At 39.0% G+C, this 15354-nt stretch overlaps 1 protein-coding gene and 1 long non-coding RNA gene across 16 annotated transcripts in view; one reads left to right on the top strand and one right to left on the bottom strand.

Annotated features, from left to right (window-relative positions):
* Positions 1 to 15354, bottom strand: part of erc1b (ELKS/RAB6-interacting/CAST family member 1b) — a 160975-nt gene that overhangs the window by 123413 nt on the left and 22208 nt on the right. For all 15 annotated transcript variants that reach the window (XR_015864143.1, XR_015864144.1, XR_015864145.1 and 12 more), the window contains 2 exons: positions 2651 to 2907; positions 1341 to 1512 (listed from right to left, as the gene is read on the bottom strand). Coding sequence is in view for 11 of the 15 variants with exons in the window: in XM_088406153.1 (XP_088262279.1) it covers positions 1341 to 1512; positions 2651 to 2907 (429 nt within the window). In the remaining 4 variants the exon portion in view is untranslated. The remainder of the gene's footprint in view (positions 1 to 1340; positions 1513 to 2650; positions 2908 to 15354) is intronic.
* On the top strand, positions 1240 to 3929 carry LOC148405815 (uncharacterized). Its single transcript, XR_015864147.1, has 2 exons — positions 1240 to 1555; positions 2719 to 3929. It is a non-coding gene; the product is annotated as an uncharacterized LOC148405815 (long non-coding RNA).

The following is a 15354-nucleotide window of genomic DNA, read 5'->3' as shown; positions in this document are numbered from 1 at the left end:
CGTGTTACGAACTTAATCCGTTCAGCGGCTACGCTCGTAACTCGAACTGCTCGTATGACGGGCAATCCAAACCTATGTTAATTCGTGAATGCGTGCAACGCGTGCAAAAACCTTAGGTAAAAACATCACAACTTTATACACATATTAAAAATGAGTAACATAACCTACTGTACAGTTAAATTAAATAACATAAATATACAAAGGAAAAATGACATTTACCTTTGGGGCGACGTGACTTGAGCTGGGTGGAGGCGGAGGGGAGCAGAGACCAACCCGCAGAATTTATTGATTTATTTTCTTAAACGGGAACTTTTCTAGAACTAGAACATATCACCGGCGATTTCCTTCTCTTTAATCCATAATAGAAGAAGCCTCTCAATTTTGTTTTCAATCGAGGTCCGTCCCCCGGCAAGGAAAGTCTTGCCCTTAGAAGATTGCCGAGCGGTTACGGCCATACTCACGAGCCATGCGTGCGCCTCCTTCGTATTTTTTTTATTTTTTTTATCTCCTGCTTGGTTTCTATTGTCATCATCCTCTTACTTCTTCCTTTACCGCCACTAGCAATTTTAGAAGCCGTGTCTAACAGATAAAGTTTGCAAAGTCTTAACAACATTCCTTCCGTCCGTTTTTGACTCATTTTCTCTCCTTCCTTCCGTCCCGACCAGCTGTGCCATCAAGCTAGATAAAGGCGTTCGGCCAATAGCAAATCGGCATTTCTGTGATTGACGTGACGCCGGCCAATAGCATCTCCGTGAGTGAGACCGTGTGACTGTGACATTGTAAGAGCAATATCGTTCTACGTTCCCGTGACAAGCTTTAACTACTGATTTTGATGACGCGGCAAAGCGAGAATATATTAACAAATACAATGGCCGGCATGTCAGATTGCTTGTAAGGCGATGGTCTGTGCTTAAGTGGGGGACAAAAAACTTCGCGGACCACGCTCGTAAGTCGAAATGTTCGTAAAAGAGGGTGTTCGTAAACCGGGGGCCGACTGTATACATATATATATATACATATATACATATATACATATATTATATATATATATATATATATATACATATATATATATATATATATATATATATATATATATATATATATATATATATATATATATATATAAGACAATACCGTATTTTCTATACCATAAGGTGCAAATAAAGCCTTTAATTTTGTCCTTTAGTTTGCCACTAGGGGGGGTTGTTGCATTAAAGAAGCTGGTTGACAGGAAACAGGAAGTAAAAGAGTGAACATGACAGCTGATAGCTGATGAGCCTCAATTGGCTGTGATGTAAGACTACACTTTCTCCTCCTCCACCACTGCGCACACACACCTCTCTGAGAAGCAGCATCTCCTTGTCCTTCTGCTCCAGTAAGCCCTCCAGTTGGTGGATTGTCATCTCGGCGTCGGCAAGTCGCCTCGTCCGCTCGTGGTCCTCCTCGGTGGCGCGAGATGACAGGCCTTTGCTCTGCAGCATTTCCAGAAGCTTCTTGATGGACTCGTCCCTGTGGCCAAAGAGAAAAGGCTTTACGTTGTTCATTTCACACAGTCAGTAGACTTTTGTTTATATGCTACAGTACAATATCTTTAAGTCCAAATTGTCTCAAACACATTACGGTCAAGAAATTAAACCTATTAACGCGTAATAATACACAGACATTAAGTAAAAAGTATTCCAACTCATAAATCATCATTCACATCATATATATGACTTAAAAATAACAAAGATATGCAAAGCTGTCATTTAGGAAAAAAGTGCCTACTTTGAAGCGTCTAAATTGCAAAGCTATAAACTGAAAGTTATTTCTAGTCATAAAGTGTCATCCACATCATAAATTAGACATAAATCAGAGAAAATATCTGGACAACCTGTGCCTAGTTTTAAAAATGTAAATTGCAAAACTAAAAGATGAAAGTTATTTCATGTCATAAGGCAATATCCACATCATTAAACTATAATACCAGTATGTGCAAAGCTGTTACCTGGAAAAAAGTTGCCTACTTTAAAGAATATAAATTGCACTATTATTAATTCACAGTTATTCCAGGTCTGACAGAGAAAATAATAGTAAATAAGTGTGCCGAGCTTGAAGAAATTAAACTGTAAAACTATAAATTAAAACTTACTTTCGGTCATAAATCCCCATCCATGTCATAAAGCTGCCTAAGAAAATACCAATAGGTGCAAAGCTGTTATCTGGAAAAAAGGGGCCTACTTTAAAGAATCTAACTGCACAGCTGAAAGTTATTCCAAGTCATTTAGCATCAGTCACATCATTGTTCTGGACGAAAATAAAGGATTTGCAAAATTGTTATCTCTATAAAATGTGCCAAGCTTGAAGAATCTAATTGAAAGTTAATTTGGGTCATAAATCTCCATCCACATCATAAACCTTACTAAGAAAATACCAATATGTGCAAAGCTGCTATCTGTGGACAAACGTTGCCTACTTTGAAGAATCTAAATTGCACCTTGCATCATCCACATCATACATCTGGCTGATAAATAACAAGATGTGCAATTGTCTGGACTAAATCCGGCTAGCTTGAAGTGTTTTTCAAAATAAAATCAGCCCTAGTTGACAAACATTTTCATATACATACTCAAAAAGGACCCCAATGACTTGAAAGTTGAATGTTTACCTTGCATTTAAGGTGTGCTTCTGAGTGTCAATCCTTAGCTCCATCTCTTCCACTGTTTTCCTCAAAAGGAAGAGCTCTTTGACCTGCCGCTCATATTCGCCATGGAGACGCAGGAAGCTCTCCTCTGTCATTTCCTGCGGACAGATGGCCTGAGATCCAAGGTGGCCGGTCTCGGAATAGTCGGACTGGAAAAGCTGGTTGAGATCGCGCTGGATTCGGAGCTCGTCTTGCAAGGCTTGGATGGTGCACTGAAGATGCTGGTAAATGCAAAATGATGCGACATTGTAAATGTCATAAATCAATGGAGAAAGAACAATATAGCTTTAAAAACATTATGTACAAGCGGTACAAAATTAGAAACAGCTTCAAATTCAGTCTTTTTTTTTCCCTCTCGTACATTGTAAAACATTTTTGAAGTCATACAGACTACAAAGCAAATTGTAAGTTTAGGCTTTATGATGTGCATGATGCTTTATGACTTAGAATTACATTTAATGAATTGTTGTGCAGTTTAGATTCTTCAGTCGGCACTTTTTTGTCAAGATATCCGATTTGAACATTTTCATATCTTCTCATTTATGATGTGGATGATGCTTTAAAATCTTCAAAGAGACAACCCTTTGCCTAGACAACAGCTTTGCACACCTTACTAGATTCTCAGTTTCATTATGTGAATGATGCTTTATAATCTTCAAAGAGACAAATTTTGCCCAGATAACAGCTTTGCACATCTTGGTATACAGTATTCTCAATCAGTCTCATGATGTGGATGATGCTTTATGATCTTCAAAGAGACAACCTTTTGCCTAGATAACAGCTTTGCACAAATTGATATACTCTCATTTAGTTTCATGATGTGGATTATGCTTTTTGACCTGAAATTATTTTAGTTATATTTCGGTGCAATTTAAATTCTTTAATGTAGCCAGCTTTACACATTTTAGGATTATAATAAATCAATTTGATGATGTGGATGATTTTTTGTGATCTGAAATGACTTTTTTCAATGTTGTGCAACTTAATTTTTTTCAAAGTAGGCACATTTTCCGAGCTAACACCTTTGCATGTGTGCAGGTTTTATGATGTTCATGCTACTTTATGACCTTGAATGACATTCAATTCACAGCCTTAAATTTTCTAGAGTTTTTTTTTTTTTAACCTCTTAATTTGTTTGCAATAATTAGCATTTTAAGGTGTTGCCAAAATTTTATCTGGTAATGTATATTTCAAGGCACGATCGTACAATGGTGATGATTAAAATGCCTATAATAAAACTGGACACATTTGGCTGTTTTTTGAGCAAAGAAATGATCATTGATCAAAGGTAAGTGCAATTTATCACAGTAATTTACATTGCATTGAACAAATAAATAATGCATGAGATGAAATCAAGAGTATTAAATCAATAAGAAATAAAAATCATTGATGAAAACCCATCCTAAATAGAAGCAGTCCAGCTTGCATTCAGCGACGCTCACATGCACGCATTCATGTTTGTTAGTTGAAATATGCTTGGAAAAGACAGCACTTCCTCTGCCACACAATTCCGGGATAAATTAACGGCGAGGGCATGCAACTGCACAGTTGCTCTCATCAAGCATACAAAACCGCATGGTAAGAACGCATATACAGTCCATGCATTTGTGCCGGATCTCACGTCGGCATTCACAGCTGGAATGCGCAGCTGAGAAATGCCAGACCACTTGAGAGAGAAGAAGATGCAGGGGGGGGAATTAATTGAGGCCTCCATTAGGAAGCATTTAAAAACACTAATGGGAATACAAAAGATTCAATGTGAAAAGGCAAGAACAAGTGGAGTGTGTTCCGTTTGCCAAGAAAAAAAAAAATCAGCAAAGGTCAGAAAACACATTTTTCCTCTGTGTTTCTGAAGAGTCATCTTTGTTCACCTTCTAACTCATCAAATGCCTCCCGATTCCATGCGGCAATTACATGTTTAGTCACTAGTTAGTTGTAGACGGTGAAGACCAAATGCTACATCTTATATATATATAAACATCCTCATATTATGACGTGGATCCATTCTTAAGACGTGGTGTAACGGGAATTTCAGTGGAAGTCAGAACATCATTCGAATAATAGCTACAAAATAATAAATAAAATAAATAGATTACTCTATATGTACTGTACTGTAAAGTATTGTACTATTGTTCTGCCCCTTTTTGCCCCCGTTTTGTCGGATAGACTTTGGTCTTGCACCACATTTTATTTTGAAGAGCTCTTGTTTTGAAGGGCCGTGCAACCATAAAAAGCTGCGGCCATTTTCGCCCCAGCGTGCACGCTCGCGTCATTCTGTTACAAGCCAAGCTATGCAGACATGCCTGCCGCCAGCAAGAGTAGAAGCGGGGAGGCAGGGTCCATCTCAACCGTCACCTTTATTACGTCAACAACAGAACATAGCACTCGAACGATTGCAACAACTTAACATCTAATTTCACTTCCATTGAGATGGCCAATTGTTTACTGCGGGCGTTCATAACCTCGAAACATCGTAAGTCGAGACCATTGTAACCCCAGGACCCCCTATATACATATATATACATATATACATATATATATATATATATATATATATATATATATATATATATATATATATATATATATATATATATATATATATATATATATAAACGATTTAATCCCTATATATTTATATATATAGGGATTAAATGGTTTATCGAATAATCGACTGATTAGATAACACATTGACCAGTTATCCTTTGCTCAGATGATTTATATAGCAATAACAAGGATTAAGATAAGATTTGAGCTCAAGTGGTGGTTGTTTGATTGATTAATCGATTGATTAAGATTTTTGCTAAGAAAGTTCAGACAGTCATCAGTTAAAAAAAAATGTTCATCAAGATGAATTTCTATCATGGCTGATCATGGCAGATTTGAAGAAAAAAAAAAAAAAAAAAGAGTGGCACTAAAAAAATGTGTGACACTTGTTCCCAACCTGCCTTTTCATACCCTGAAGCCACTGCTCATCTGTCCTTTAATATAAATTTGTTACTCCTCCATCTCATCCCTCGCTCACTGGTTGAGTCACGCTTATGCTCCGCTCCTTGCTCACAAACACAAACATATACATACGTACGAACGCGTACACATATTTACCCCCACACACTCATTTACAGTGTGTGGTTGTGTGCAAAATGGCCATTAGCAGTTTGACAAGTTCGCCCACTCACACGGTTGAAGAGAAGTTTAAGACGGACAAATTACAAGAAAATCCCTCGCATAGAGGAAAACTGCATCACATTCTCCTTGTTGCATGCACAACAAATAAAATGACCCAAATTTGTACAGATAGTAATCAAATCAGTGAGGCCTCAAGAATATTTTTTTTATAGGGGTGATAATATCTTTAGATGAAAATATCAGGGTCCATAACGAACACCATGTTCAAACATAGGGGTCTTCATATGTGCACTTGGCACCAAGTCACCCTAGGCCGCAATTCAATGAATGACTTTGTGGTTGTATCATCGGATTTGCGGCTGCATGTTTTGGACAGGCGGGTGAAGAGAGGGGCGGAGCTGTCAAATGATCACCACCTGGTGGTGTGTTGGCTCTGATGGTGGCGGGATGGTGGATGGTGGATGGGGGAGGATGCCGGCCAGACCTGGCAGACCCAAACGTATCGTAAGGGTCTGCTGGGAACGTCTGGCAGAGTCCCCTGTCAGAAGGAGTTTCAACTCCCACCTACGGCAGAATTTCTCCCACGTCCCAGGGTAGGCGGGGGGCATTGAGTCTGAGTGGACTATGTTCCGCGCCTCCATTGTCGAGGCAGCTGATCGGAGTTGTGGCCGTAAGGTGGTCGGTGCCTGTGGCAAAGGCAAAAACTCGAGTGTGGGAGGAATTCGGTGAGGCCATGGAAAGCGACTTCCGGACAGCTTTGAGGAAATTCTGGTCCACCATCCGGCGTCTCAGAAAGGGGAAGCAGTACATCATTAACACTGTGTACAGTGGAGATGGGGCACTGCTGACCTCAACTCGGGACGTTGTCAACTGATGGGCAAAATACTTTGAAGACCTCCTCAATCCCACCAACACGTCTTCCTCTGAGGAAGCAGAGTCTTTGGACTCCGAGGTGCGTTCTCCCATCTCTGAGGCTAAAGTCACTGAGGTGCAGTGTTCCCTCTAAGCTGTGCATGTGCGCAATTGCACACTGCTCGCATGTTCTCAGCGCACAAGAAAAGCTATGCTGCGCATAAAACAAAATGTAATATAAACATATTGAGTGATATCTAATATTAGACCTCATCTTATCTGATTAATTAGACCAATAATATTGTTTTCTGTACCATTTTGCATCGTGACAGCGATTTACACGTGTCCAGCCAATGATACGATAAGTTTCACTTACGCTATTCATACAATCAAACGCATGGACAGAAACGTTCCCTGCATATACACCCAGTGCAAGTTAGCTAGCAAACAGTGCGGAATTAAGAGATGCACATGCTAACCTCTTTTCTTTGCGAAATGAACGAGCAGCGACACATCCACTCATCCAGCGAAAGTAAAAAAGAAATGCGCTTCTTTTAAGATGGAATGACTATTGGAGTATATGCAAGTAGAAGAACAAGCGGTGATAGTGAGTGAGATTTTTTTTTCACAACGTGGCTCGTTTATTGCCATGGGGACAAGTGCTATATACATCACACTGTCATGTCTAAAAAACTTATTACTCAAGATATAAAAATAATATTAATGACAAACGTGTTGAAAACAAACAAAAATAGTAAATAATAATAAATAAAATTTTAAAAAGAATCCACAGGTCTATCTTTGATTCAATAAAATAATAAATGTAATTCCATAGTAGTTCCAAAGCTCTTCAAATAAAAATACTGTACTTTAAATTAAAGGCAAACATTACGGTAAAGAAACCGTGTTCTCTAATCTGTGATCAATCTCAACTGCCCCTGAGATGCTGGCCTAAGGCTCTTAAAGGGCCAGTATTATGCACCTTTCCCTCTGCCTTAAAGGGACAGTAACATAAATGTCCATTGGGCAGTGAGCCAAAATAACCCACAAACAAATAACTTTCTAGCTCTTGGCCATTACAAAAAATTAAATTTAAAGTAACTCTGTTAAGTGAAATGTTGTGAATTCGCTCCTACAAACATGTCAATCACAGATGCATCGTTCTCCCTTATTGGTCCTGGACAACGCTTTTCACCTCAGCTATTCATAAACGACGGGATAAGTACCCAAAATCACATTACTCAGAGCCCCATGAATGAAAATTTGTGAATTATGTGATATCGGTCACTTTAGGACAGTGTTTCTCAACTATATTTTGCCAGGCCCCCCCTAGAAAAGAGAAAACTTTCCGTGCCCCCCCCCCACCTCCCCAGTCGATGCACTGAATGTAAATAATATTATTATTGATGCAAATTGTTTAAGTATACCTACACATGTATCCTTTTTAACATTAACAACAGAAAAATGCAATATAAATCAACTTTCAACAACTATTATTATATTGTTATTGTTATAAGAGCTAATTACAATGCTATTGGGAGATCAGCGCAAAAAGAAAATGAACCTTTCGAGGAATATAAGGCAAGCATGGGTCGAGTGTTTCAAAGCAAATGGTGGCATTCCTGAGGACCATAGTCCAGGAGGCGTTTATGAGCAATTAAAGAATGCCCTCCATGCCCACTCGCATCATACAGTCCAGTCCAGTAAGTAGACGTACATATTTTTCTTTTTTTTTTCTTAGATCGTTTACCAACTGCAACATCCTCTCTTCAACAGCTCCCTATTGTCTATGCACAGACATGAGGATGTGTGAGTTGGAAACAATGTTCAAAGGGCGACCGGAGCCTGCCATTTGCTCAATAGCCATGTGATGCCACAGATTGAATCATGAGACCCGCCACGACTCAGCAACAACTTTTCAATAAAAGGCTGTAGCCCAAGAGCTCGTGGAGAGAGACTTTGCAACAAGGCTGACACACGGTCATGCTTTCCTTTGAGCTCTCCCCACTGCAGTGGTAAAACTAAATTTCGGACTCCTGTGTCATTATATACACCTCTCCTTGGGTCATTTGTGGGGTATCGAGCCCACTTCAAACTCAACAATACAATATAAGCGTTGTCTGGATATTATACTAAGAAATATTTGTTATTAAAAAAATCAGATAAAACAGAGAATGCGTTATTGGTAATTGTTATTTAACTACTAAACAGGAGCCGCAGAGCACAGAATAGATCCAGATCAAGCCATGCACTTGTGAACACTGCACCGCAATTTTTTTGATTTTCCCCTCAGCATGCATTATATATTTTTGACCAGCTATTTCGTTATGGAGCACAAAGAAGTTACAAATAAACGAAAGTCAGGGAAATTTAAACGACAAACATGTAACGGTATGAGTTTGGAGCCAAGCGCAGGTGAAGGCTTGTGCCGCTGTCTTTTTAATTATTTCCTCGGCGTGCATTACATATTTTTTATGGCTATTACGATATGGAGCACAAAGAAGTTAGGAATCAACGACAAGTTAAACGACAAACCCACAACAATATGAGTTTAGAGCCAAGCGCGGGTGAAGGCTGGCGCCGCTGCCTTTTTAATTTTTTCCTCGGCGTGCTTGACCCGCTGTTACGGTATGGAGCACAAAGAAGTTACGAATAAACGAAAGTCAGGGAAATTTAAACGACAAACATGAGTGTGGGGCCACACAAAAAAAAAAAACGTGTTGGGCCTGCAAATCAAGTATTAATTAATCGTGCCGGGCCGTGTCGGCTTTAATACCCTCGGGCCAGGTCGGTGTGAACTGGATTTTTTCAGGCATAAACTATAGTTTATACAGTCAGCACATAATTTCATCTATATATAAGGCGCACCGGATTATAATGCGCACTGTCAGCTTTTAAAAAAAAAAAAATCAGGCTTTTGGGTGCGCCTTATAGTGCGGAAAATACAGTAAATAAATATGATTAATATAGAGCAAGCAGTTATAGTTTTAATTGCTTTTCATTTCACGGAGTGCTGAATAGAATAGATAAAATGAGTAAATTCTTTCTTAAAAACAAGAAAGCATGACTTTTTGACTGTAAATTTACATTTATGAATATGACATTTAGCCATAACCTGTCGTCTTTGCGTGCTGCCACATTGGATAACTCACGTCTACTGAGAAAAACAATATTTCAAAGTAACCAGAAGAGGGTGCTCTAAGTCTATGTACAAATCTAAATCAACAAAGGTGGTACTACAATTTGAATGGCAGAATAATCTTATTCAATTTAGACATGTTTAAAAAATATTTTTAATAATATATTTCATATTTTAATAAATATACTCTTTAAAACTCTTTTTGAGCACAGCCATTGATTCACATCTTTGCAGTTCTATTTCATAGTTGTTCCATAAACTGACTCCTTGAGCAGATACACACATTTGCTTGACCGGTGGGGAAAAAAAAAAGCAAATAAGCCGGACTGGACAATAAGCCATAGGGCTCAAATGAGGAAAAAGTCGCGGTTTATAGTCCGAAAAATACTGTTTTGTTTTGTTTTTTTTAATTCTAAATTGAATAAGATCTTGTATAAAAGTTTGTGACGTGTAAATTTGATATGTGGTATACAATAAATATGATTGTATTTAAAAATTTATGATCGTATATATTATTCATTTGCAGTGTGTGCAATGTTCACTAAAGTAATCTATCAATTAAACAACAGGAGACAGACTGCTATCGAAGTACAGTCGGCCCCCGGTTTACGAACACCCTCTTTTACGAACATTTCGACTTACGAGCGTGGTCCGCAGAGTTTTTTGTCCCCCACTTACGCACAGACCATTCGCCTTACGAGCAATCTGACATGCCGGCCATTGTATTTGTTCTAATATTTTCGCTTTGTCACGTCATCAAAATCAGTAGTTAAAGCTTCTCACGGGAACGTAGAACGATATTGCTCTTACAGTGTCACAGTCACTGTCTCAGTCACGGTGTCAGTCACGGTCTCACTCACGGAGATGCTATTGGCCGGCGTCACGTCAATCACAGAAATGCCGATATGCTATTGGCCGAACGCCTTTATCTAGCTTGATGGCACAGCTGGTAGGGACGGAAGGAACGAGAGAAAATGAGTCAAAAACGGAAGGAAGGAATGTTGTGAAGACTTTGCAAACTTTATCTGTTAGACATGGCTTCTAAAATTGTAAGTGGCGGTAAAGGAAGAAGTAAGAGGATGATGACAATAGAAACCAAGCAGGAGATAATAAAAAAATACGAAGGAGGCGCGTGCATAGTTAACCTTGCTCGTGAGTATGGACGGAACCGCTCGGCAATCTTCTAAGGGCAAGACTTTCCTTGCCGGGGGACGGACCTCGCTCGACAACAAAATGGAGAGGCTTCTTCTATTATGGATTAAAGAGAAGGAAATCGCCGGTGATATGTTTTAGTTTGAGAAAAGTTCTTGTTTACGAAAATAAATAAATTCTGCGGGTTGGTCTCTGCTCACCTCCGTCTCCACTCAGCTCAAGTCACGTCGCCCCAGAGGAATATGTCATTTATCCTTTGTTTATCCATGCTTGTTATATTAGCTGCACAGTAGATTATGGTACTAATTTTAAATATGTGTGTAAATTCGTTATGGTTTTAACTATGATTACGCCACGCGTTGCCAGTCAATGTGGACGTACAATTGACCTCGCTTTGCTACATTCACGAAAGCATCTGCTCATGCATGACACGGTAACGCTGATATGCTATTGCTCTTACAATGTCACAGTCACTGTCTCAGTCACGGTGTCAGTCACGGTCTCACTCACGGAGATGCTATTGGCCGGCGTCACGTCAATCACAGAAATGCCGATATGCTATTGGCCGAACGCCTTTATCTAGCTTGATGGCACAGCTGGACAGGACGGAAGGAAGGAGAGAAAATGAGTCAAAAACGGAAGGAAGGAATGTTGTTAAGACTTTGCAAACTTTATCTGTTAGACACGGCTTCTAAAATTGCTAGTGGCGGTAAAGGAAGAAGTAAGAGGATGATGACAATAGAAACCAAGCAGGAGATAATAAAAAAAAAAATACGAAGGAGGCGCACGCATGGCTCGTGAGTATGGCCGTAACCGCTCGGCAATCTTCTAAGGGCAAGACTTTCCTTGCCGGGGGACGGACCTCGATCGACAACAAAATTGAGAGGCTTCTTCTATTATGGATTAAAGAGAAGGAAATCGCCGGTGATATGTTCTAGTTTTGAGAAAAGTTCCCGTTTAAGAAAATAAATCAATAAATTCTGCGGGTTGGTCTCTGCTCCCCTCCGTCTCCACCCAGCTCAAGTCACGTCGCCCCAAAGGTAAATGTCATTTTTCCTTTGTATATTTATGTTATTTAATTTAACTGTACAGTAGGTTATGTTACTCATTTTTAATATGTGTATAAAGTCGTGATGTTTTTACCTAAGGTTTTTGCACGCGTTGCACGCATTCACGAATTAACATAGGTTTGGATTGCCCGTCATACGAGCAGTTCGAGTTACGAGCGTAGCCGCTGAACGGATTAAGTTCGTAACACGGGGGCCCACTGTATTGATTTTGAGTTTGAACTGATATTTAAGTGTATTTTCTGCAGTATTCTGTTGGTAATATCCATCCATCCATTTTCTATAAATATAATGTTGGGACTAAATATGCAATTATGTTCAGTCTGCGAAAGAGAGGATGTTGCAGTTGGTAGACAATTAAAAACATATATGAGGAAAATTTAAGTTTCATATTACCACAATATACCTGCGGCTCATAGTCCAGTGTGGCTTATCCGTGGCAAAAGATGTTTTTTTGCTCAATTCTTGCTGCTGCAGCTTATATACCGGTGCGCCTTATAGTCCGGAAAATATGGTAAATAATGTGTGCTTTAGGGTTCGCCGTCATACGTACGTCATACATATGTGTCACTCCATATGTCACAAAGATGCTGGTCTGCTATTGGTCGGCGTCACTAAGATGCTGGTCTGCTTATTGACCAGCGTCACAGCGTCACTAAGATGCTGGTCTGCTATTGGTCGACATCTTTGTGTCTCTCAGATGCCGAAATGCTAAAGACTTGATCTTGTGTGAGTGCTTACAATATCGTATTTATTGTGCATTTTCGTGCTTAATTCCAACTTGAATTGGTTTGCCATGGATCCCAGGATTGCTAGTGATGTTAGAGGGAGACGTAAGAAGGTGATTAGTATGGAAATGAAGCTGGAGATAATCAAGAAATATGAAGAAGGCTAGCATAAACTAGCCTATTCTCTTTAGGGAATATAGCCGTAACCAGCTCAAGTCACGTCACTCCAAAGGTAAGTGTCATTTTTCCTTTACATCTTTTTAATTTATGGTTATTTTATTACATAAATGCATCTTATATATGAGTACTTACTATACTATTTTTGATATGTATATAAAATGGATATGTTTTTAACTGAGGTTTTGCACACATGAATTTATTAGCATAGGTTTCTATTGCCCGCCATAAGACGATTTTGCTTGACGATCCCAACTCTGGAACCGATTAACTTAATTATAAATTATTTGCACTTTGTACTATGACTATGTATGCCAGAATATGTACATTTATTGTAAACACAACAGCACTCCCTGGTGGCAAAACTGCAAACAAGTAAATTGTGAAAAAAGTCGCCTCGAGTGCAATGTTGACCCTAATCAGTCACATTGAAATGCAGAATCAGGGTCAGTGGTGGGTTCACAGGCAAGGGGAAAAAATGTTAGGAGGGCAGCCAGCTGTCACATGTATTTAACATAGCTCTTTCGCATGTCAAGATGTGTAGCTTGAGGAAAAAATGAAATGGGAATGCTTTTGTACTGGCTTCATTCCTGACCAGAGTTGCTCCTTATAAGGAGAGCCCGCGGCGGGGCCTCGACATGCAAACACAGAAAGCTCGAGGGGAAAGTGGAGAAAGTGAGCATCAGAGGAGGAAAAGTCATAGCCTTTTCCCTGCTAATCTGTCTTTTCTAGTGTTAAAAAAAAACACACACACACAGTGAATCTGCATGAGACAAATAATAGTGTTTTTTTTAACTACTTCTTTTCTTGATCCTCTCCATCTGCTCTGCCCATCCCTCCACCTATTTACCTCCCTCGCCTGTTCCTTATATCCTTCCTAAGTAAACATGCTGGATTGAGGACCATCTGTTAGGCATGAGCGTTCATGTGTGAAAAACACACAGCCAACACGATCCAAAAGCAACCATTTTTAAAGGCTTCCTCCTCACTGTCAGCCACTTAAAAAAACAAAACAAAACTGGGAAATAATGAGTCATAGGTTGATGAAAACAATGTGGGCTAATGCCAAGTGAATAATGACGCTGATGATCCTCGCAGTCTTTTTTTGGAGGTTGGCATCGGGCATCAGAGGTGTTAAAGAAATTACTTTTTTTTTTATAAAGTGCTGAGTCAGCACGCCGTCTTTTGTACTCGCGCTTGACACTTCCAGGAGCTTGTCAGATTACACTGAAATTTGCAGTATGGTAATGGATTGGCGCACCGGGACACTTACATTTACTTAAGTAACTTTTGGGATAAATTACCTGTCAGGGTAGATTCAACACAACACAGCGTATATTCCGTACCATAAGATGCAAATAAATCCCTTCAATTTTCTTAAGAATCAACAGTGCTCCCAACAATCCGGTCCATCTTGTGTAGGCAATATCGAGTAGGTATTTTTTAAGTGGAAAAGTTGTTTGAACGTACAGTACAGTGGTGCCTCTACTTACAAAATTAACTCGTTCCGGAAGTCATTTCGTAACCTAAATTTTTCTCAAGTAGAGACACCTTTAACATGTAAATAGCCTAATTCATTCCAAGCCCAAAAATGCAACATATTAGAATTATATTAGTGCATAATAATAATGGAATTCAAAACACATCGTGCAAATAATAATAATAATCATCATCATCATCATCATACTAATTGTAGGAGTTGACAATATGCAGTTCACTTGTTTGCCTCGGGATGGTGCTTTTTAGGATGTTTAATTTGTACATATTTATTTTACATTTCCAGTGATCGTTTCCATATAAGTAATCTTCTTACTTCTCTCTTTAACATCACTAGCAATCTTGGGACTCATGGGTAACCAATTCAAGTTTGAATTAAGCACTAAAATGCATAATAAATACAAAAGCGCTTTCACACGAGATCAAGTCTTTAGGCAGCCATCTTTGTGACCCCGTGTGCTGACCAATAGCAGAGTACCATCTTCGTGACCTCAACACTTTGACCAATAGTAGACCAGTATCTTAGGGAGTCAAGATGCCGACCAATCATTTACAAGTCCACAGGAGAAATAATATATTTTTTTGCATTATTTTGAGCATGTAAGTTTAACTCTAACTCTTCGGTGTAGATTTTTTGTCAGAAGTGTGGATGAAGCGCATACAGATGAAAATTGCAAGACCACAGTAAACATTGTGCAAGAAACTTAAAAACTTAAACTTAAAACTCATAAAAATGCATCAAAAATCGTAATAAGTAGACATCTCGGGTTTTCTTGATGCATTACCTTACAGTTTTGTTGCAACGAGTACTGGTGTCTCGTGTCTCATTAGTACACACCAACAATTTCCTTTCGTATCCTGAATTTTCTTTCGTAACTTCAGATAATATTTTCCCGAAAAGGCATTTTATGAGGTGAATTTTTCAGA

Source organism: Hippichthys cyanospilos, chromosome 22 (assembly GCF_059441005.1).
Source record: "Hippichthys cyanospilos isolate Australia breed blue-spotted pipefish chromosome 22, RoL_Hcya_1.0, whole genome shotgun sequence".
NCBI lineage: Eukaryota > Metazoa > Chordata > Actinopteri > Syngnathiformes > Syngnathidae > Hippichthys > Hippichthys cyanospilos.
This window is presented reverse-complemented; position numbering and strand designations above follow the sequence as displayed.